Below are 23,467 nucleotides of genomic sequence, written 5' to 3' on the forward strand. Positions count from 1 at the left end.
TTATTAAACCTATATACATTGACAATGTTGCCCAGCAGTTGGGAATTATAAATTATAATAAAATAATATATAAAATGATCTTTGTCATAATATAACTTGTCTCGACTGAAGTAGTATCTAAACATTTTGGAAGTTTAACGGAAGTTGTCAGGGTGTTTGGATCGTGTAACTACATACAGAATTGCACAAGCAGAAGGAGCATCGTAGTATTATTATCGACCGATATCGTTCGTCAACGTTGTTTAATATATTATTATTATAATATTATACTTTATATAATTTGAATTAAAAACATGCACGACGCGTATTACACGCCGTTTGAATGATTTAAAATAATAACATAATATATTATTAATGTTGATATTTTACGCCATATAATCTACATAATATTGTTGTATATCCGACGTACGCGCGTTCATAAGTCATGAGCTTTGGCTACGACACGCACATAAATAAATATTCAAATCAAAAACCGTAATTTATGAGATTATGTATTTTATACACTAATGCGCACACACATACACGTAGTTGATACAACGGGCCAAAGTTTACAATAAATATAATATATTATAAGTATAATCAAGTACGGCATAAAATGCACGTTCATATATTATAATGAAATTTGTACGTACCTAGTAATTATTCGTGCGTGTGTATAATTATTATAATATATTATTATGTGTAGTTGAGTTGTGAGTAAGTACGTATAGTTAGGTTATAGGTACTATTTACTACTATCCATATGAAAAAAATCGAATCAACGCCGTTTGTGTGAATTATATATTATATAGATCAGACTTTCTGTATAAAATCTCAAAGGTCGACGGAATAATAAAATATATAACGTTATACGAACGTACTGGATTTCGACGGTTCTTTTTCCGTTTTCTTTTTTACGTGTCGTAAGCCGTGGCCGGACTAACATCAAACGCCGCTCGCGCGGTAGGTACAGGTACCTAGGTATACTTATCGGTCACGCACATCACACACCGCCGCCTATATATCGTCTAATTGCCATTAACGTGTGAACCGGCTGTTCAAAACATCGAAACGGTCACGACGGTGGAGGCCCCACGCACTCGGGTACACCTCCGATGGACGATATAGTTACCACCGTCTCTGAATCGAAAAACACCATATTATCGTATAATGTGCATACTAATATACCTTAATATAATTACGTGTGTGTGTGTGTGTGTGTAAAGTGTACAGTGTACATGGATCGCGATGTCGATTAAAAACGAGTAAAATGTAAGCGATCGGTGGCAGCAGCGGCGGCGACGGTTGAAACGTAAGACATTAACTATATTATAATATCATATTATTATTATGCTGTTCAAGATCATTAATAACGCTTATGTTAACGTGTGTGTTTTATGCATTTTATACGAATCAACAATACCTGATAATAATAGGTAGTAGGTAATAGCCACGGGGTGGCCATACGTATACGTATCTGAAGCATTTAGATGGAGAACGTTTAGAGTGACCAATTGAAAAGCATCAAACTATTGTACCAAACTATTGTATGCCTTACTCAACCTAATCACTGATAAGACACAGTTATCATATTTTAAATTGTTTTTATTGTTGTTATATTTTGATAACTACTAATTTATAATATGAAAACTTAAAGTAGTGCCAACCAAATGTCAAAATGATTTTATTTTTCTCAAAATGGTAACTCTAAATGTATTCCATTTGCTTGCTTCAATTCACTACACATAACAGTATACGGTATGGCCCTTCTAAATATTCTTTACTCTATGGTAATGGCTATATAATATGTAGATTGTAGGTACTATACTGCAACTAAAACAGTATTAAATATTACGATTTTATGAAATAGTATAATATGAAATCGACATTCTAACATTCCCTGAAATTCGGAATCTCTCTTTACCTATCTCTATATAATATAAATTATATAAATATCAAGTTGCTTCCAGGAAACGATTAATAATCTACGGTATTGATAGCCATAAAATATTATATTGGTATGATAATAATTTGCGTATTTTATTCGACACTGCAGGCTGCAGGAGAATAAAATACGCTAATTAAGAAAATGTTTGCATATTATTCGAAGCCGTGAACATCCGCAGAGTGGATAAAAAATTATAAGCTCACAAATTATTCAGAAACGTTGGATGATTGCCCAATAAAACGAATTAACGTAGGTTTTGTTTAATTATTTATATTAATTCATAATGATAAAATATATTTAATATAATGTTCATATCGCACGTATACATGCTATTATACACAGATAATAATAATAAAAATATTTTATGTGCTCACGTTTTTTTCTCGAGTATTTAAACTCTTAATTACTATGACTATCGATGTTTTCGTTTTCAATTTTTACACCTGTTTATTGCGTCGAGCTTTGTGCACAACAGTAATTAATATTATTATCACATTTACAATAAATAGATAATACGAATATTATTGAAACTACATATTATATTGTATCAAAATAATTATGACGTATCGTGTTTCGAATAAGCGATTTCCACGAATTGGTACTGTATAATTTTTACAAGGGTTGTACGACTATAATATTCGAAAGTGATCGACAGACAATAGAATAATTTGCTAAAAACACGATTTTTTGAAAGTATATAGTAGCTGGTACAGGTATTATTATTGTAAACGTATATACGTTACATTATTCTGTATTATTAAAGAAATAACAACTCATTATTTCAGTAGTAGGTAAACGCCATATTAAATTAATACATCCACGAGATACAATATCATGTTATTTATGATGATGAAATCGTTAATAACGTAGGTATAGGCACTATTATTCTCGTAACAGATATTATACGTTTGAAAACTATTAAAATATATGTGTTTGACGTGTCCATAATAATATAATACCCATAGCTATACATCATCGATTATAAATGTGTTTATAATAATCAGTGCGATATATCCATATTATAATAGGTGTATATTGATTCAAGTCGTATAATAATGCACTACCCACCTAAAATATTATATTCCGCTACAACCGTAAATGCGAATGTGTGAAAACGTTTCGCATAAAATTAATAAAAGTTTTCGCGTTACAGCGGCGATGCTCGACGCCGAATGGTTTCGATTCGCATACTCGCGATGGTGAACAGCACCGCAGAAAACGATATTTATTTTATTACACGACATAATAATATATATAAGCGATGTTCGCGGGGCGTTATTACATATGTGTTTTGTTAAAGTGTGTTTTTATATTTTATTTTCTCGTATTATTATTTTTTAAATCGAAGTAAGCCTCCCACCACCTATACCCCTTAAACGGTCCATTAAGGCAGCTCTCGACGCGCGTCTTATCGCTGCGCGTTTCGCGTTATCATCGCGTCGTTCCGTTTCAAGTATGTATTATTATTATTATGAATGAACGGTTTTATCTATACAGCAGCCTTCCTCGCGATGATTCTTTCCCGTAAACTGCGCCGTCGTACACGCGTGAACGTAGGTTTATAATATTATGCGCGATGTTTCTATATAATAATAGTACGCACAATACAATATATTATATTATTATACATGTACATTTATATATATATATATATTTATCTATACTTAATATATTATATATGAGGTATAATAATACCTATGTGTGTGTGTGTGTGTGTGTATCTAAAGTGTTCATCTATGTGTAATATTTATTTGACTCGATTAGCGAACCGTGTAAACAGGTTTAAATTCAGCGCGAACAATGAACGGAGTAGAGAGAGAGTCCTGTGCTATAACACAACACTCGATCGTCGTTTGGAACCGCATAATGCGTGCGTATGTGCAATAATTCATGCGTTTGTGATTCGATAGAGCACGCGCGCACAATGGGAAAAGTTTTCTTCTCCCGTTCTCGCCCGGTTTTTTCGCGTCTCGCCACGACGATATTCCACCGCGAAAACCTGTAGTCGTCGACTACAAGATATCATTATAATATATTGTGTACATCGATTATGGGCATATTTTTATTGTTATGAAAACATATTATTACACTTATGATATCATGTGACGTGCTATACTGTAGGGTGTGTGATTATAAGACTCGACTATCCCATTGTCAGATGTATACTGCCCAAACTGTTTTTACGAAATTTCATTAGGTTTCGTAATGGATAATCGTTTCGTAATAGTATGCCTCTTTAATATTTTGTTCTATGTCATATTTACATATTATGGTATATTATACAATATTACTGATAACGATTATTGTGATATTGTATCCATTTTATTTAATTTATTTAATTTTCATATACTACGAAATACTGGGCCCCACTGAGAAAACTCGAGCTCGAATAATATAGTTACGTACAGATTACAGGAACATGGTTAAAAAAAAAGATTAAAAATTACAAAATGAAATTAGCGTATGAAAATCTAAGGTGTGTACAATTTGCGTTACTTAATAATAGTTTAAACAGATTGAAATAAATACAGTGATATCATTAAACATTATATTCGTAAGGAGAATCCAATAGCCACTGTAGAATGCTTTTTTTGAATAAATTTATTGGGAGGTTTGTTATAAAAGTTGGTATTTCGTTATATTGTTTGGTACCAATTATTTCGAAACATCTGTTAGTTGTGGTTTTTTTCTTTTTTTCTTTGAGAAAATGGTTTTTTTGCATATCTTGTGTTTACTCCATGCGTTATTGGTTGCAATAAATTATGATTTTTTAAAAATATAGCAGTCATTTTTAAATATATTTTCTTAACAGGAAGGACGTTTAGTTCAGTATATACATTTTTTGTTGGGTACATACGGTCTTTATTGAGCAATAGTCTAGTAATTTGATTTTGACAGATTTGTAGATGACTTATAGTATTTTTGAAAGCGCCACCCCAGCCTATTATACCATAAGAAATTATTGATTCTACCAACGCTATATAAACCTGACGTAATTTTGGTACTGTTAGAATTTTATTTAAATTTCTTAATATGTACATAATTTTTCGAAGTTTTTTTCGTAATATATCTGCACAGAGTGAAGGGTTTGTCTCGTAGTTCGGTATACCGTAGTATATTATATACAATTTACAAAACTCCCTTACCTATATAATATACTTGTACCAGTATTAAAATAGTTTAAAATTTATAAAATTAAAATTATTCTTTCAGTTGTATATTAAATATTATTATTGTATACGTGTACTAAGTACTAAGTATTTTTTTTAACGTTCTTTTGAGTTTTTGTACGCTGCATACAATTTTCGGCCATGCAGACATGAGAATATAATATGAGAATATCATACATCATACATTACAATATTGGCTTGACATATTATCTACCTTTATAGTATATGCATAACAATTCTTCATTACTTTCAGCCAGTGGCGTAGCGAACTTTAAATCATATGGAAGCCAACATATTATTATGACCTTCCACACCCTACTCCAATTGATATGTACGATACTCATATGCTCAAATAGGGAGGTGAGATATCACCCAAAATTAAGTTCAAAGACTGATCGTGCATGTTGGCTTTATGAGGTTATGGCCCACCACCACCCCCCAGAAACCAGAAGCAATTGCTTCTGAAAAACATGATTCGCTACGCCACTGCTTTCAGCTTCACATAGGACAATCTTATATAACTACGGAGAATTGTTATTTATCAATTTATATTATATTCTTTAAGGTCTGCCACGTATCATCCGAATACTGGCCATAGAGCTTTCACATATATCTAGATACCAACGCGTTCTCGTGTATAATCGGTACATCGATGTTGGCCAGGTCGCGACCGTCACTTTTGCAGCGTTTTTTTTTCGCCTCTATATCCAGAGTCAGTCCTGCGTAGTGGACAGCGCGGTGGCGGACGACTGTAAAACCTTGCGTTGGATGGCGTCACGTGAAGAGCCTCGTACAAATTTCCCCAGAGACGCCATCCAGAGTCGTGCCGCCCCGCCCTATCTCTCGGTGGTCGCGAGGCGATTGAGGGGTGGGGACGAAATTGAAGCAGAGCGGAAAAAAGTATAACCGTATAATATAATCTGTGTATATATTATACGCAGGGAAAACATATTCATCGATGGGCAGGGTAAGAGTTTTCCACAGTGGACCGGGGCGCAAAGTTCGACGCGAGGGCAACATGGCGTCGGTGGCAGCAGTAGCAGGGTATACCCACAGAAGCACTCTGTATAAACATATTCATATATATATATATATATCTGAATTGCCGTTTTTATATAGATATTTTGTTTTGCAGCGTCTCTGTTGCCCGCGACACCATCCTCGTCGTCAACGTCGTCGCGCCGTATACAATTGTCCTTACCACGGTGCAGGCGTTACGCACATACTTTTGCACCCCACACCCTGCAGCGGTGGTGGGTCGAAAGCTACGCATATATGACATATGTGTGTGTGTGTGTGTGCGTGTACGGCCGCAAACTTATAATTAACGTTATTACAAATTCAGTTTTGAAAACTTCACCGCCTCTTCTTCACGTCGTCGTCGTCGTCGTCACCGTCGTCGCGCTGCAGCGTGCAATAAAGCGCGCACAGAGAATCGATGGCAGCGGCGTCGGTGGCGGCGTGCGGGCGAGAGGGTTCGAGCATAAAACAAAAACGGTCCAGCGCCCAGATTAATATGTAATAATTCACATCTGTTATTTTTGTATAATAATTCTTCCCTCGCCTTCTTCGCCGCCGCCTCCGTTGTTTTTCTTTATTGCCCTTTTATACATACACATATATATTATTTATGTGTGTGTGTGTGTACATAAGCCGTGAATCTTCGCCGCCGGCACCGTCTAATTTTCCCCGAGCTTTCCATACAGATGCGACCCGGCCACTACTGGTGGTGCGAGCGTATATAGCTGCTTGTGCTTGTGCTGGTTCTGGTGCTGCTGTAGCTGTGGGGTGGAGCCGACGTGATTTGTTGCCGTCCGAGCTGACGATGCATACGGCCTGGAGGCAACGCCGCCGCCGCCGTTTTTCATATTTTATCCTTTCTTTATTTTTCGTTTTATTATTACACACAGATTCTACGACGAGCGTAAGCAAAACATAAATATATATTATAATACATATGTATATGTATAATGTATTTATGTATGTATATACGGTGTGCGCGATCTACATAATAATATTTTTGCACAACCGACTCGTTGTACTGCACGTATACGTCTTATATGTATATAGTATATACATATATTATTTATTTTATATGACGTTGAGCATTCCATCCGCTTCCGAGTCCCCGACCTATATCCGACGACTATGCGTATACTATACATTATATATTATTACTGTTATTATTGTATCCTTCCGCGATACGTCTCGCACAGACAATATATATAGCTTATATTATAATACATATTATTTATTCATTGTATTCCGTGGTTAATCGCAAACCGAAATAAATGTGTGGCTAATGTGAAGTTATACGCATATACGAGTATCTACATTTCTATTCGTATTCAATAAACTATAGACATTACCATGTTTACCGCGCGTTTTCCCATATAGAGCTTACGTTTAAACGTAAGAAACCGCAAAAGATTCACAATTGTATCGCCACATGAATGGAGTTCAATATCTACGTAATGTTTTTGTATAATAAGATGTTCGCATTATATGGGGCGAGATTAGATGTTAAATCAATATATAATACAAGTGTGTTTATTTTTATCCATGGCGTAGCATATAATATATTTAGTATACACTTTACAGCTGGTAAACCGTGGTCTGTTGTTGTCTGGCACTCTCGCGCGACAAAGGCAATTGAAAACTCGAAAAACGTTTACCACCGCCGTCGGCGTTCTCTTTCGGCTATAAACTAATTAAAAAAAAAAAAAAAACGTGACTCATTTGTAGAGAAATTCGCGAAATAAATGAGTTCCACCTGTTTTTATTTCATTTTTTATTACTAACCCTACACCGGCCACCCACCACCCCATTTTTTGAGGCTCAGGCGGTGGGCTGCACTGCAGACCCGCGTAATTTATGTAAAAAGGTATTCCCGCAATTTAGTTTTTAAACGTCCATTCTTCATTTTCAAGCCATATTTAAATAAAAATAAAAATACCCGAGCAGCATATTCATGCAGCCACGTTTTCCGCGTGCCGCGCGCGTATACACTTTTCCCCCGTCCACGGCGGCCTCGTCCCTCGTTCCCCGTGCGCGCGTGACGCACCGACCGCCACCGTCCTTTCTTTTTCTCATTTTTTCCCCATCCTTTTTTTTTTTTTTTTTAATTTATGTCCCTGACATTTGTACGGGAATACCGTATTACGGGACCAGCGAACCGATAAATTCGTTCTGCGCGCACCGGCGCTTTTTTCGCCGCCACCGCCCGCCACCACCGATACCGCCGTGTCCCCTCGCGTTATCTGTCTTCTGCCGTGTAGTATAATAGTAGTAGTAGTAGTGGTGGCGGCGGCAGTAATACTTATCTCTGTGCCGGAGAAACGAGCGCGAGCTCGTCGTACCCCCTCCCCCCCAAGGTTACGGCCGACGGGTGGTGGCGGGGGAGGGCTGAAAAAAGGGAGTGCACGCCGCACAAATATAACAACGGGGCGCGACGTGCTCGGGTGCAAATCCCGATGGTGTATCTGTTTGTACGAATGTGTGTGTGTGTTTTTTCGCCGACGCGATAAATCACCGCGTAAAATAAACAATAAACATATATAAAGGCGTAAAGCCAAAAGGAAATATTTGTTTAAAATTTGTTTTGCGCTGCCAGGCGGGCTGCTGCAGGTATATACCCATATATACATATTATCCGCATCCACGCACCCCCTCGCCCCGCACGTAACAGTCGCATCGCCGGCGAATCCCGCAGTCTCTCTCTTATTTTTTCGCCCCCCCCCCCCTAAACTATAAAATATTACATGTACCGCGAATAAGTGCGCGTAATTTATATTATTGTATAATATGTATTATTATTGTTGTTACGTATATGTTAATATCTAGGTTTAAATGTCCGCGGCGAGGTTTCGATTTTTGCTAAAACCACGGAATGGCTCGCTGCTATATATTGCTGCAGCGAACATTATATTGCCTAATTTACCGCGAGCGATTCGAATTATTATTGGACTTACGACAAAAAAAAATTATCGTTTCCTTAACCCTATTTCCCGCGGTGCGCATGTATTGGTGTATGGGCGCTGAACCGCGCCGATAACTTCGCGTTATCCATTGCGGTCGCAAAATATAGCTGGGTCACGAGGAAGGTAAAAAATAATCATCCCGATATATTATTACTTAACAAACTAAAGATGGCGTTTACTATACTATTTAACTGTATAGTATACCATATAGTTGTTATAGTGTGTACACCCAAAACGATAATATTCGACACTTTTATATCTTTATATGTCTACCATTTTGCTCTTGACATTATAGTATGGACGATATTTAAAATTATTTAGTATCGTTATTCTTTACGTTCGATCTGCGGCTAAACCATATAGTATTTTATAAAAGTGTACATTTTTATCACCTTGACACTGAACCAGTGGCGTCATTTGGGGGGGGGCAAGGTGGGAATTTGCCCCTGTCTGATTTTAAAAGCGGCCCGATGGGCCGTGCCCAGTTGTTGCCGTCTTACCATTACTATATTTTATTAGCACAAAAACATGCCTATTTTATAATATTTTCAGAAAATATTATACTAGGTAAGTACTAAGCAATTATTGTCACAATGATACATTTTTACTAATTGAATAGTTGGAATATATTTATATTTAGACGCATGTGGCCATGCGGGGACGTACACATTGTATGTATGGGTATGCATTTATGTATATTTGTGAATGTGTTTTGTGGAGGAAAATGAATATTATTTAAATTAATATTGTTATATGCACAACAATAATAATAATTAGTATCATAATCTCGTATAGTTTAATTTCTAAAATCTAAAATTAATACAAATTCTAAAACACACCGATTGGCACTCTTATTAATTATCATTTGATCACGGACTTCAGTTAACTTGCGACAGTCGTGTATGATTCAACTATTTGTGTTAATATTTTAGTTGAGTATACCCTATTCTACCTAAATTAAAATTAATTTTTTTGTGATGCGTGTTAACATTAATCTTTTAATTTGAGCAAAATATGACTTAAAAAAAAATAAATGGGTGGTGCGGCTAAAAATATAAAATTACCACAAACTACTCGAGAATCGAAAATAATTTCTGGTATGTTTAATAAACAGACAAAACTTAAGCCGATAAACAAGCAATAAAACAAAAAATATATATTATAATTTAAAATAATATTAATTTGTAAATATATAGTATAATACCTATATGGCTATACCAGAGTAATAGAGTATGGGCTATAACTTATAAGTGATGAATCAGGTAAAATTGATTTATAGATAATGCAGTTGATATATTTTCAAAAATAAAAAAAGAAAATATCCTAATAAACTACTATAATATTATTGTTTATCAATATAAATATTGCCATATAATAGTTTGTAGACTTTTAACTGATAGGTATAGAATTGTTTTTCTAAAATATCTGCTACCTTCTATTTAAAAATGATGTTACCTAGTTAATAAAAAGTGTACCACAAAAAAATGTAAGTACCTAGTTAATATATGGTTGCGAGCGAAGTGAGTGGTTTTTTTTTACCCATTCGGGCCGGTCAAAACCTTTGCCCCCCTCTATTAAAAACTGAAATGACGCCACTGCACTGAACCTATTTACAACGCGTGTATCTTAAGACAATATTCGTAGTCCCATTTAAAGTTGCTTATCGTTATGGAATTTCAGTGGGTTGAGTTTGCGCACAAGGTCGTATATTTTAAAATCGTACTCCGCGCAAACATTTATATTCGAAAACTATAATTATTCGCTATCTATATTGAACAATGTTTGGTGAAAAATATTCCTATAGCTACACGAGGACTTGCACGTCGAAAATAAACATAATTTTGTATAAAGAACCTGGTGATATTTGATATAGAAAACGTGTTGACGTTAGGTATATAACGCATATTATGGAAAATGTTTGCTATCGGTAAATATTTTTTACTAAACATTTACGGCTAGTAAATTACCAACAGTCACCATAAATTATAATGTTAATATAGGGAGTGTATTATTTTTAATACCAAATTTATCATAAATAATTACCAGGTGCGCTCTTTACATTGTATATGGAAGGTGTTAAAAACGAGTATAACCTATATCCATCGATTCCGTACTAAATTAAAACTTAAGGTAAACAATATTCGTAGTTATAATACAGTTATAAACTATATACTTTTCGTTTATGGTAACATATGTACCATGTACTTATAGTACCTACAGACTACCGTTTCTTAATAGATGTTTATATACAAAATGTATTAGCTATACCTATATATTTTAACTTTTATTTAAAAATATACATTGTATTTTAATAAAGACATCTAGGTACTAAAAACGTTAATTTAAATTATCAGTTATTGTAAGTTATCTATATACCTATTCAAAAAGTTTCATATTGCATATTACATATCCCAAAATCGCTTCTTACAATATTATTTAACAATCACTGATTTAAATAAATTATATAGATATATACAAGTATATACAACCACATATCCATATATTTGAATTGCTAATTTTTTTTAAATGTGTTTGACTTTTTTTTTAAATTTGTCTCATTTATATTATTCCAATATAAACATAGTAGGGAACTATTTTAAGTAGGTAGGTACTTTACGATTATTTTATTTTGGAGTGTAAATTTATAATGAAAAAACTAAAGTAGGTATATGGTATATCTAATACTATTACATTATTATTTGTGTCAGTCTATTATTAAGATTAATATACAATACATATTAAAATACAATTTTCAATCCTATAAATATATTGATCAAACAAAGAACGACGTTTTGGATCATCTCCAAAAACTATAATAGTTGATATTATGTTTGTTTTAGATTTACTATGTCTACCGACAAAATTATTAAAAATTATATTTATAACTCAAAACTATTCAGTTAATTATAATTATGTACTAATGTGTTTTATGCCAGACAAAATAATTGTACCTACGTATTAATTTTTAAATGTAAAGCTTTTGTGACGCTATTAAATCGCACGTTGTAACTTAAAATTAGAGTTCGGATTTGGAGACGATAAATTTAATTTAAAAAAAAAAACACTTTAAATGTGAAAATAGCAATAAAATATAAATAATAATATGTATATTTTACATAGGTATTATGTAAAGTAAAAATATTAAAAAATGTTTTATGATTCCACAAATGAACTATTGATTTTTTGATTGACGATTGAAGATTTTTACATAATATATCTTCATATTTTTATAGTAAGGTACTTATCCATAAGTATCCATTACTGTGGGTAAGTTCTAGTATATTTTTAAAATAAAACATCGACAGAGCGTCGTCTTCGCAAAGCTTTAATCGATTTGAATTTTGTACTGATAAATACTTATAGTTTATAGAATTATTGTTATTTATATGGTGGAAAAGTACAATAATGAAGTTATTTCATTTTAATAGAAATTAAATAAAATACATTTGTGTTAAAGAATTATCTTTTTATCATATTAAAAAAAAATGTCCACTAATAATTCCAAACCCAATACTTATAACTTATATAAGTATCTAATAATAATAACAACTAATAAACAACGATGCACTTACGATTTAATCACGTAGATATATACAAGACGTATATATTATATTATAACGAAAACGAGTAACGCGCGTTGTTTTTCAGCTATATTACTTACCTGGAACAAACAAAAAAGATGGACGTCATTAATGATTTATTCTGGTGCGATCGAAGTAAACTTGTGTTTATTAAAGTAGTTTTCATCTCGACGGCTATCCTGGTTCTATTATTATTTTCAAAGAAAAATACCCTTTCGATACCAACCCTTCCCACCCGCCACCGAGAGTTTGCTTTTGTACAAAGTTTGTTTTCCTCTCTCACCCAAACTCGGGATCTTTGAAAGTTCCTCAATAAACCCAAAGTTTACACCAATATTCTCTCTCACTACGTACTTATATAATATATATAATCTCGTTCACTACTCCGCCTCGGTATAATAATATTACCAGGTAAAATTTAGTTACGCGCGTACTACTGAGATGAACTCTTGCTTTTGCTCTCGCTCTCTTACGCGATCTCATATCCTCAGCACGCTCTTTCTTTCTTTCTTCCTTTCGTTGCGTCTGGTCCTAACTAATTTTAAAGTTTTCGGCAGCATAAATTACACACCGACCACCGCACTGCCTTGTTGCCTGATGTATTATTGTACTCTACGGAATTTTTAACCCCGTCCAAAATATATATATATATATACCATACACATTATAGCTGGCCGATGAAAAATGTACCGACCTTAAAGTTATTAATGGTCGAACGTGTTACCCAAAAACGTTGCACAAACTTTAATTTATTTCCCTCACCCTCACCGTGGCGTCCGTCGTTGTTATATACGCACTTCACTATACATATAAATGTTATGGAACGCGCAGGCATAAATAAGTTCCCATAAAGCCTATACCAACGTCTCCCGAACAGAATACATCGCTGTTTTTATTATTTTTTTTAATCGAATTTTTAACACCACTTCGCTGCTGTTAAATACTATGTGTATAGATAATATATACAAATTACAAATTAATGTGCACCGACACACAACATCGTTTATTATAACGATGCGCATTAATATAATTTGTCTATTTTTCGTTGAGTCCAGAATAAAATAACGATTTCAATTTAATTTAAACTATAATACATAGGTAATATACATTATAATACTTTAATAATATTAATGTTTTTAATGCAATGAACTTTTCTTTTTGTAAACGTATCAATTCATTACAATTTTTTTAACTAAATTAATATAAAATTCTATATAAATTTACTTTTATAATAAGATTGAATTGAGAATACTGCCCACCCTCTTATATTGGTCGTATTAAAATGTAAATACTAGGAGGAAAGTAAAATACTATAAACCATAAAATCTTTTATGTTTTTGTTTGTTTTGTTTTTTAATATTTTTATGATAGAACCTCAAAACAATGATACCCAGGTAAATAGGTACCAAAAATATATTTATACAGATTTAGGGAAAATATAATTTTTTTAACTGTTGCTTAAATATAACTTTAAGTAGCTATACTTCAGACTTCCGAAATATAAATGGTTATTATTATTTCCAACGACAGTCTATAAAAACAAAAACAGAAATTAGATCAGGTCCAATCCCTCCAAACAAATATCATATGCTTAACTGTCCAATGTACCCCTAAAAGTTCACTGTTCTCTATTATAAGTCAGCTATACTGCAAAATTTAGTTTTAAAATTTTGATATTTTTTTTTTTTATTATTATTATTATTAGTTTAAGGCCCCGACGACAGAGGTCATTAGGCTGTAAGGTGGGGAAGGGTTGGTACCGTAAGGTTGGAACTGTTGGTTCGGTTTAAAACGGTTAGGAGCATGGTTGGAGCACGTGTAAGGCAAGCACGGCAAGGTTTTTGAACACTATGAATGCGGGTGGTCACCCATCCGAGAACTATTGGAGGCAGTCATTCCTTATTCTCAATCACGTATCGTGATTGGTTTCAGCCATTACGCCGCGCCGAGCCTCAATTTTGATATTCTATATACAGAAACGTTTATAAAATAATTATTTTTACACATATTGTATTTTTTTTCATTTGGCTTAATGTTTATTAAAAATAAAAGAAACAGTCAATATAATATTATATAATATTGAAATATATTATACGTCGAGTATAATTACATTTTTTCCTATATTCCTACATTTTAATGTGAACCAATGTTTGGATGTGATATCATATTATACTGACAAAACAAATCATTATATCCACATATTATAACTTATATTGGATTTGTTTTTTTTTCAGTTGATTTGAATAATTTCGTGTTTGAAATGTTGAATCTTTAATTTTTAGTTGTTAACGTAACAGGCTGGCTATGAGAATACTCGAGCTGCTCCGCTATACAATAAGTCGTTTCAAAATGTATATTTAAAAAAATAAATAAATGTTGTAAACGTTAAAAATAAACGTCAAGCTTGAGTGAATTACTATTGCAATTAAAAACTCGGGTACATTTTAGAATTACAGTAAAACACAACACGTCTTATTAAAACTAATATTGTAATTTCAGTTTGATATTTCGACTGTAATATATTTAGTATAATAAAGCGTGCATATAATATAAAACCCTTCGCTGGCGGAGAACGCGCGTCTTTCGCCAACGATATTGGGCCATAAATTTCACAGAAATATCACGTGCGTTTTAGAGATGTGTTGATATATTATATCATTATATTATGTGCATTCGTTACTATTTTTTTTTTATTAGTTATTATTATTACCAGATACCACCGTCACCATCGTCACCATCGTCCTCATCATTATTATTATTTCGTTTATATTATATCCGTGGGAAAGAACACTGCACAGTGTATATTATATTATTATGTACCTAAAAGCTATCTCATACATACAATAATAATATAACTACCATTATAGTTGTACCATGTACGGTATAGCTGCCAGACCTAAGTTTTTCCGAACCACACTTGAAAACAACGCGTTAATATTCGCGTATTTTTTTGGAAAACAAAGCGTGCGGGCTTATAGGCGTCTGCCGCAGTACGCCGCCGCCGCTGTTATTATATTATCATGGGTAGGTACAAATGAACAACAATATAGGTATATAATGATATTTTGTCTTTCCGTTTTCATTGTATATAATATTATAAATGAATTCTGTTGAAACAACAACAAAAAAATAAATAAATACCCGACCGAATAACAAACGAACGCATTATGTCGTAGCCGGCAAAGTATACCTACGGCGGTGGCGGCGGCTGCGTCGGATTAAAACGTTTTTTATTCACTCTCTCTCTCGCCGTCCGTCCGCCGCCGGCTTTTCACGGCGCGCGTGGTATTCTATGTCCAGGGCTCCGTACACGATAATATGCGTTTATAATAATATACATAATATTATATGGGTACCGTGTGTACACACGGGAGGACACGATAAAATAATAATAACATATAATGCACACAATGTGCGCGTATAGGTACGAATAATACGGCGCGCGCGCACTTAGAGAAAAAAGCGCGATAATAACAACACGGCGGCCGATCACAATGCGACCGTGTGCTATTTGCATAATGTAAGCCCCGGCCTCAACACAATACACATTCGCTCAGGTGCAAAACCTAAAAAATATTATTACGCGTATTATAATATTATTATATTATTATAACGACGACGACAACGTATTGACCGGCAGTCGGCGGCTCGCCAAAAGCGTTCGTGAGTCACAATTATTATTATAATTTTTTTTGTTTACACGTTATAAGGGTCACCTGCAATATATAACATTAGATCGTATACAGCATAATACCCTGTTAGAGAGGCTGCTGCAGTCGATGAAAAAAAGTGGCTTTTATAATAACCAAAAACCCAACAAAAACTGAAAGAATTCGCGGATTTCAAAAAAAGATTATGATTGAATAACAACCAATCAAAACCTTTGAAGAGGCTAGATTCCTATAACCCACACTGTGAATAAATGTTAACCGGATTATCGTATGGTTCTGACAAGTAAAAAAATCCAAACAATACATTTTGGATATTAAAAATGTACGGTCAGATTGCATTTAAATTAAAAATAAAAAGTAAAATGGAATCTTTATTATGAATAATGGCATTAATGGTTTTTCCATGAAGGTTGCGGATTTTTTTTTCTTAATATATTTTATATATATTACAATTATCGTGCGTAGGTATATATCAAGCTATTACACACGCACTGATATCGTACTTATCCATAAGGGACAGAAATCTTTCCAAATTATAATGTCATCTATGTAGGTTACAAATGGCTCTAATTGTTGGAATAAGGTAAAAATGAATCACAATTAACTGACCCATTTAAATTGATAAATTTATCCTTTTCAATATTTTTCTGTGGGGACAACTGCCCCCTCGTGCCCCCCTCCCACCAATATCGCTTATGAGTCATCATTATAAGGCTCTTCGAACACGTTTTATACATGCCTACCTCATAACGTTATTATTATAGTTATTGCTGAAACATTATTAGTGTTACTACAAGACCCACATGACACAATGTTACAATCCGCAGGGTCCAGGACCTAACGCTGCAGGACGATCGTCTGTAAGCCGGTCACGGTGCGATATATCATTATTCCGCGTCTGATTTTTTTTTAGTTTTCGTCCAGTTACTCGTATATAATATAAATGTAATATAAGACGTTATAACACAATATAAACGCTTACGACTGGCATTACAGCCGCGGTAGAATTTATCTATACGGTAATAATGATATGTGATCGAGCGGAGAAAAGTTAAACGCTCGTCGGAACTATATCATGTAGTACATATAGTACTATATGCTGTGGTTTGCGTGTGTATACAGAACAAACAGCGGGCGAGCTTAAAACAGTTTAAACGTCAATAAATTATGGCGCGCATGACGTTCAAATTATCTTGTTACCAGTTAACAGGACCATTACCGCGACCATTGTGTAATAACAGTTAACGACACCTACGCCCGCGTGCGTACCCCATTATACATGAATACCGACCGAGCGGGCTTTGACGACTCCGATATACACGACACGCCGAAAATGTTGTTCGACATTTTTATCGTACGCGTAAAAAATGTAGTTGTATCATTATGCGAATGACAATAATAATATTATGATATACACTCGACGATATAATTTATTTAACTGATGCGTACACGAGTATAGGCACATTAGTACGTATAATATGTACATTGTACATGTTAAGGTATATAAACATAATAATATATAGGTGTATGACGGCAACACAACGCACGCTTTATAGTCTATATTTCGATATTATGTATATAATATTACGGTTATTTAATTGTAGAGGAAGGGACAGATATCGTGGACGGAAACGCGTCAGTGTTTTTAGAAATGCGTTTCCTTGTGTAGTTTTGCGAAATAATTAGATTAAACAAGACACTTGAAAAAAAGAATTTCGAGTTCAATATATTATAAAGAATGTAAAATGTAATATAGTTTGTTTTTTTTCAAACGGTAATTATCTATGTTATTATTTAAAAGCGATAGCATTGTGTTTGCGATCCACAGCTAAGTCTATTGCACTCGTCGTTCTGAAATTCGGTACATGGGCACCCCTATATACCCAACGATGTCCACCTCAAAGAAAGAGGCTCACGCAGGAATTTATTGGCACACGAAAAACTTTGTTTTACATTTGTATGGTTATTATAATACATATTTTATATAGGTACATGGTACCTACATAATTTTAGACCTGTATTTTATACTTGGACCAACTGCCCAGATGACAGTGTTAAAAATATGTGACATTTATCGGCGTTTGAGATAGGGTAAGTCCACTGGAATTATTTAAAATGTTGTCACGGGCAACGCTGTGGAGGATCTGCAGATAATATTCTATAAACATTAATTGTTTTAGTTTAGAGACCGAACGGTTATTGTAACCTAAATTTTTAAGCAATGAATATGAGTACATTTATTATATAAATATTGCCTTAGGCATTGGTATCGTCATCAATGGTATTACGTACATAAACACGAATACTGCAGCATGAGGCGAACAAAGCGATATCATAAAGTTTACACCGTATACGGTTTTTTATCCGTCTAAAACTACGAAGTATAATAATATATACGTTCGGCCAACGGTATTAATCCTAAAGCGTTGGCAACATGCAAATGCAGCGGTGGTATGAAGTTATAACTTATATTATATTATACAGCCGAAACGTTTCGACTGCTCGGAGATTAATTCGAATTTAGAGAATTAAAGCCGTGCACGCGCCAGATTGTTTCCGTATCGTTCAAACTTTTCTCCCCTGCCCACACAACCCCATCCACGACCGGCAGCCCTTTTTCGGTTTTCTTCGCGGCAATTATCGTAAAATCTCAGCAACAGATAGTACATATATATACATATAAACATAGTACATATGTATACATACATACCCGTCGTATACCTATACTGTGTATATATATATTAGTCTAAGCCGACAACAAACCTCACCACGCGCGCGTCCCGCGTAATTCTTTAAAACCGCCGCAGAGAAAAGTTTTCTCGCTCGCACCACCACACACCTCCCCATACAACCCCCCCCCCCCACCGTCACCACTCAAACCCCACGTCGACCGCGGTGGCGGCAAACGGCCCCGGCGGAATCCAGTTTAATTTCAGCACGGACGGAATACGAGAACCCGGAGAGATAAATAACACGCGCGGGATATATCATATTAAAGTTTTGTAATATTTCCCGGCAGCACGTATGCGGGCGGGTGTGTGTGCGTGCGCGCGTGTGCTTATATATACGAAAAGAGTGAGCGACCGGGGGTCGGGCGGGGGAGGACCTTGTATAATAATATAATGTGCCGTATACAGCGGCAGAGGCAGAGGCAGTGGCAGTGGCGGACTGAGGAAATTCATCTTGGAAATATTTTTCTTGTGTACACGCACACGCGGGGGTGGGAATGACGTTTCCGGATGAATTATCGCCGGCGACCGATGGTAAGTGCGCACCGCGTCCTATCCTCGTGTACACACACACACACATACCCATATATATATATTTACGACAAGGGGGCGTGCGTGTTTGTGTCTCCCCCACCGCGGTCCTCCCGCGTGCAAGCGTTATTTTTCTCCCCGACTTTTTCTCGGAATATTATAGATTAAATTTATAGACGACTATTTCTAAATATATATATATACCCGCGTTATTTTTCCCTTCTTATCTGTTATATTTCATCGGACTGCTCAGTATATTCGCTGTTAAATATTACATCATTACTACGGATACGACCAGCCAGCCACTAGCCAGCCATTCAGCGGGAAAGAGGGGGTAGGGGAACAGGGTGAAACGAGGAATTCATAGAGGATCGTCTCGAAAATAATGCGGTTTGCCAAACGTTGTATTCTGACCGAACGAGATTACTTTATCTTATTTATATATTATATAATATGGTGTTATTATCGTATTTGTTTTTATTTTATTATTTTTTCGTTCGCGCCAATTGTTCAGGAGAAGCGTCGAGGTCGAGGATTTCACTGCACTGACAGAAGTGACGCCTATAATAATTATGGAATTTACGTGTTGTATAAATTATAAAAATAGTTTGGTTTCTCAAAAGAACATATTTTGAGAAAAAAAAATTCAACTCGACATTTGAATACTGTGTATATTCTGTATATATTCTGTACATTATACTACCTAATATTTTGTTTAAACGTAAAAAGTGTAAAAACTTTTCAGCAAAGTTTATAAATATAATTTCTCTAATTAGGTTTGTCGTGAAAGAAAATTTAAATTATTGTTCACGTAAAATCTTTTGATGCTGGCTCGCGGTGAATGTTGAAAAAAAGAAACAATTAATTAAAATTACCTATATAGGTAATGCAGTTATTTAAAGGGGATAAACAGAAAAAAAACCACGAATCGAGAAATATTATTAAATTAAAAAATCTTCTCGAATCACTGATTAATTATGAACACCGAAATACCTTTTGTTGGCCGAGTGAAAAAAAACTGACATTAGCCGTGAGAGAAACGAAAAAAAACAGTAAATTAAATTTGTCTTAATTATATAACTAAAGTTTTACACATTAAATTTTATACTGTACCTATATAGTATGCATGTATATATATTTATATACAAATATTACACAGTATATAACTCTTGGAGCAGATTAATAGATATAGAACTATATACATATACACTCGTCTCTCGAGGTTAATATAAAAATGTATTATATTATATTCTTGGATTCGTGTATATATATATTACAGTGTATAATACAAAGAAGTGGAGGAGCAAATGGACCGGCGTGCAAGAGATTATTTTCCATTTCCGTCTCTATCCTCGCGAAAGCCATACTACAACTACTATAATACTGCAGCAGTATCGCGCCGGCGAGGAAAACAACCCGTCTGGGACACTGCAGCAGCACGAGAGGCGGACAATGTATCGTCATCCGAATATGAAATAGAACCGTGTATATCCGCCGTCCAGACAAACAATGGTCTCGACTGCCGCTATTATTATTATTATTATTATATTATTGGTGCCATCCATTTGTGTTTCTACGGAATACGCTATAATATATATAGCGACAACACGCCCCAGTGCCGTACGATTTATCGTCGCTCGTTCATCATATTTCGTTCTTATACATATCCTTTAGTTCTGTGTGTGTATGTGTATTGCACATGCGAATGATGTATATATATTTTAAAGATATTAAAGACGATCGTTAATATTTTGTTTTCAGCTTCCGGTCTTTTCCTGCTGCAGTCGTGTAATGATGGAAAACGTGAGCCGCCCATTTCCCCCGAAAACCGTTTCTGGATGGTTGTTGACGGAAAAAAAAATTTCATCGTCGACGAAATAGCAACAATGCATTATATTATATACTTCACTTCATGCGGCTTTACAATACGATATATTATAAGAACGCAAAATTATAACATAGCAGCTATACCCATGTTATAGAAGCTTATTAGTTTGTTTATATTTTTTCAGTTCGTTAATGTATTATACCTACCTAATATTTATGTCTTGCAGCGTTTTAAATCGTCTGTAGGTTTATCTCTTCTAGCAACAGGATACTGAATACTTCAATCTAGACACATTAATCGAATTTTTCGGCGGCTAATTAAAACATATTGCAGTGACGATTGATTTTTGATTTCTGACACTATATATATGTCTGCGTTTGAATTGTAAAATAATTTGGTGTTCACTGTTCAAACCACTGAATAGTGGGGAGAGGCGGTCGATCGCGTGATTTACATCATGTATTATTAAAATCACATACATCATATTATTATAGAACTCGCAGTGTGAATTTATCGATCATCGTAATTACGAGGATAGATTTATTATAATTTATAATAATATACAGCCAGCTGCCGGAGAGAGCCGCGCGGCCAGTCCGTCAGTCCCCGCGGTCAGGTTGAGCTGGTTGCCATCATCATCATATTATTATAACACCCTATAATATATTATATACTGCAGGAACAGAAGCATGTCCTCTCTGAAGATTTATCACGGTGGCGGCCATCATTTTTAGCGCAGACGTCACGTACCTGCACTGCTGCAGCAGTATCTTCAGCCGTCTCCTCCTGTCTGCGGTATATATATATGGTGGTAATAATAATAATAATAATGAAAATAATAATAACATAATATACGCGCAGGAAGAAAGTATCGCTGCCGACCGCCATCGTCTATATATATATATTTACACGTATTATATTATATATATATATTATATTATAAGGTACACGTGCGACGGTGGCGGAGCTTATAATAATAATAATAATAACTACGAGCGCGACGCGAGTACAGTAAACCGCTGGTCGTAAATCGTCGCGTCGTAGCGGACGCGTATCGAATACGATCGCAGCAGTTAAAGTACCTATATTATTATTATTATTATTATATATTATTTATATACGGTGTGGCACGGTGGCTGCCGTGTGTTCCTATATAGGTGGAAAGAAGAGCTTTCCCGGTGAAAAAAAAGACGTTTGGCGGTGTGTACGCGACGTATATATATAGTGCGGCGTAGGCGGCGGGTGCGGGCGGCGTCGACGAGGTGAGCGAGAGCGCCCGGGACCGCATCGTTTCCGGATTTGAATAAATAACGTATAAATATCGACGAGCACGTATAACGTCTCACTTGATAATATTATTATTATTGTTGTCGTTGTTATTATTATTATATATATTTTTTTCGGTTTCTATATATCTTTTCTCTCTCTCTCTCTTTCTCCTGCGCTCCGGTACCATATAATATATTATAACACTATAATGCCACATATATTATACTATATATTATATAATTTATTATTTACGCGCGTGCGCGTGCACAGACACACACAAGCTCTGGCCAGGTTTCGATTGTAACGAAATATCTAATATAATAATAATATTATTATTTTAGATAGTATATACATATATATACTTATCTATGTATATATGCACGCACGGAAATGAAGATATTTCATCGGCGATATAATAATAATATATAATATATAAATCGTTTGCGCCGGCGATTTATTACGTGTAGGTGACGCGCGGACCCCTCGTGCTCCCCCCCCCCCCCCCGGGCGATGTAGGAATTCGAAAATCGTATTAAAATACCGTACGCTGCGATACTGCCATATTGTAATAATAATAATAATACGTAGGTATAATAAGAATCGAGTAATACGCGCAGCAGTTCATCATCACGTGGGTTCTCTCGCGCCGGTTAGACGTGTAGTAGGTATATCTTTTCGCCGCCGTGTACACGAGGTGTATATGGTAATGTTATAATATTATATAACGCACGCAGGTAGTATATCATTATAACTGCATGTACCTACTATATGTAGGTAGGCA

The 23,467-nt window shown here is 34.9% G+C and overlaps 2 protein-coding genes across 4 annotated transcripts in view; one reads left to right on the top strand and one right to left on the bottom strand.

The window, feature by feature from the left end:
- Positions 1–23,467, bottom strand: part of LOC100160569 (homeotic protein ultrabithorax) — a 271,573-nt gene that overhangs the window by 15,226 nt on the left and 232,880 nt on the right. The gene's annotated exons all lie outside the window — the stretch shown is intronic.
- Positions 801–21,633, top strand: LOC107883686. 2 transcript variants are annotated; one of them, XR_003839207.1, is made up of 2 exons: positions 801–1,291; positions 21,351–21,633. XR_003839207.1 is itself a non-coding variant. In XM_029488504.1 (2 exons), exons 1-2 carry the CDS (start codon positions 20,897–20,899, stop codon positions 21,569–21,571), a joined length of 426 nt encoding a protein of 141 aa, XP_029344364.1. In that variant the 5' UTR covers positions 20,861–20,896; the 3' UTR covers positions 21,572–21,633. The 2 variants fall into 2 exon arrangements, 1 of the variants encoding a protein (XP_029344364.1); XM_029488504.1 differs by lacking the exon at positions 801–1,291 and adding an exon at positions 20,861–21,101.

The sequence above is a fragment of the Acyrthosiphon pisum genome, chromosome A1 (genome assembly GCF_005508785.2).
Source record: "Acyrthosiphon pisum isolate AL4f chromosome A1, pea_aphid_22Mar2018_4r6ur, whole genome shotgun sequence".
NCBI lineage: Eukaryota > Metazoa > Arthropoda > Insecta > Hemiptera > Aphididae > Acyrthosiphon > Acyrthosiphon pisum.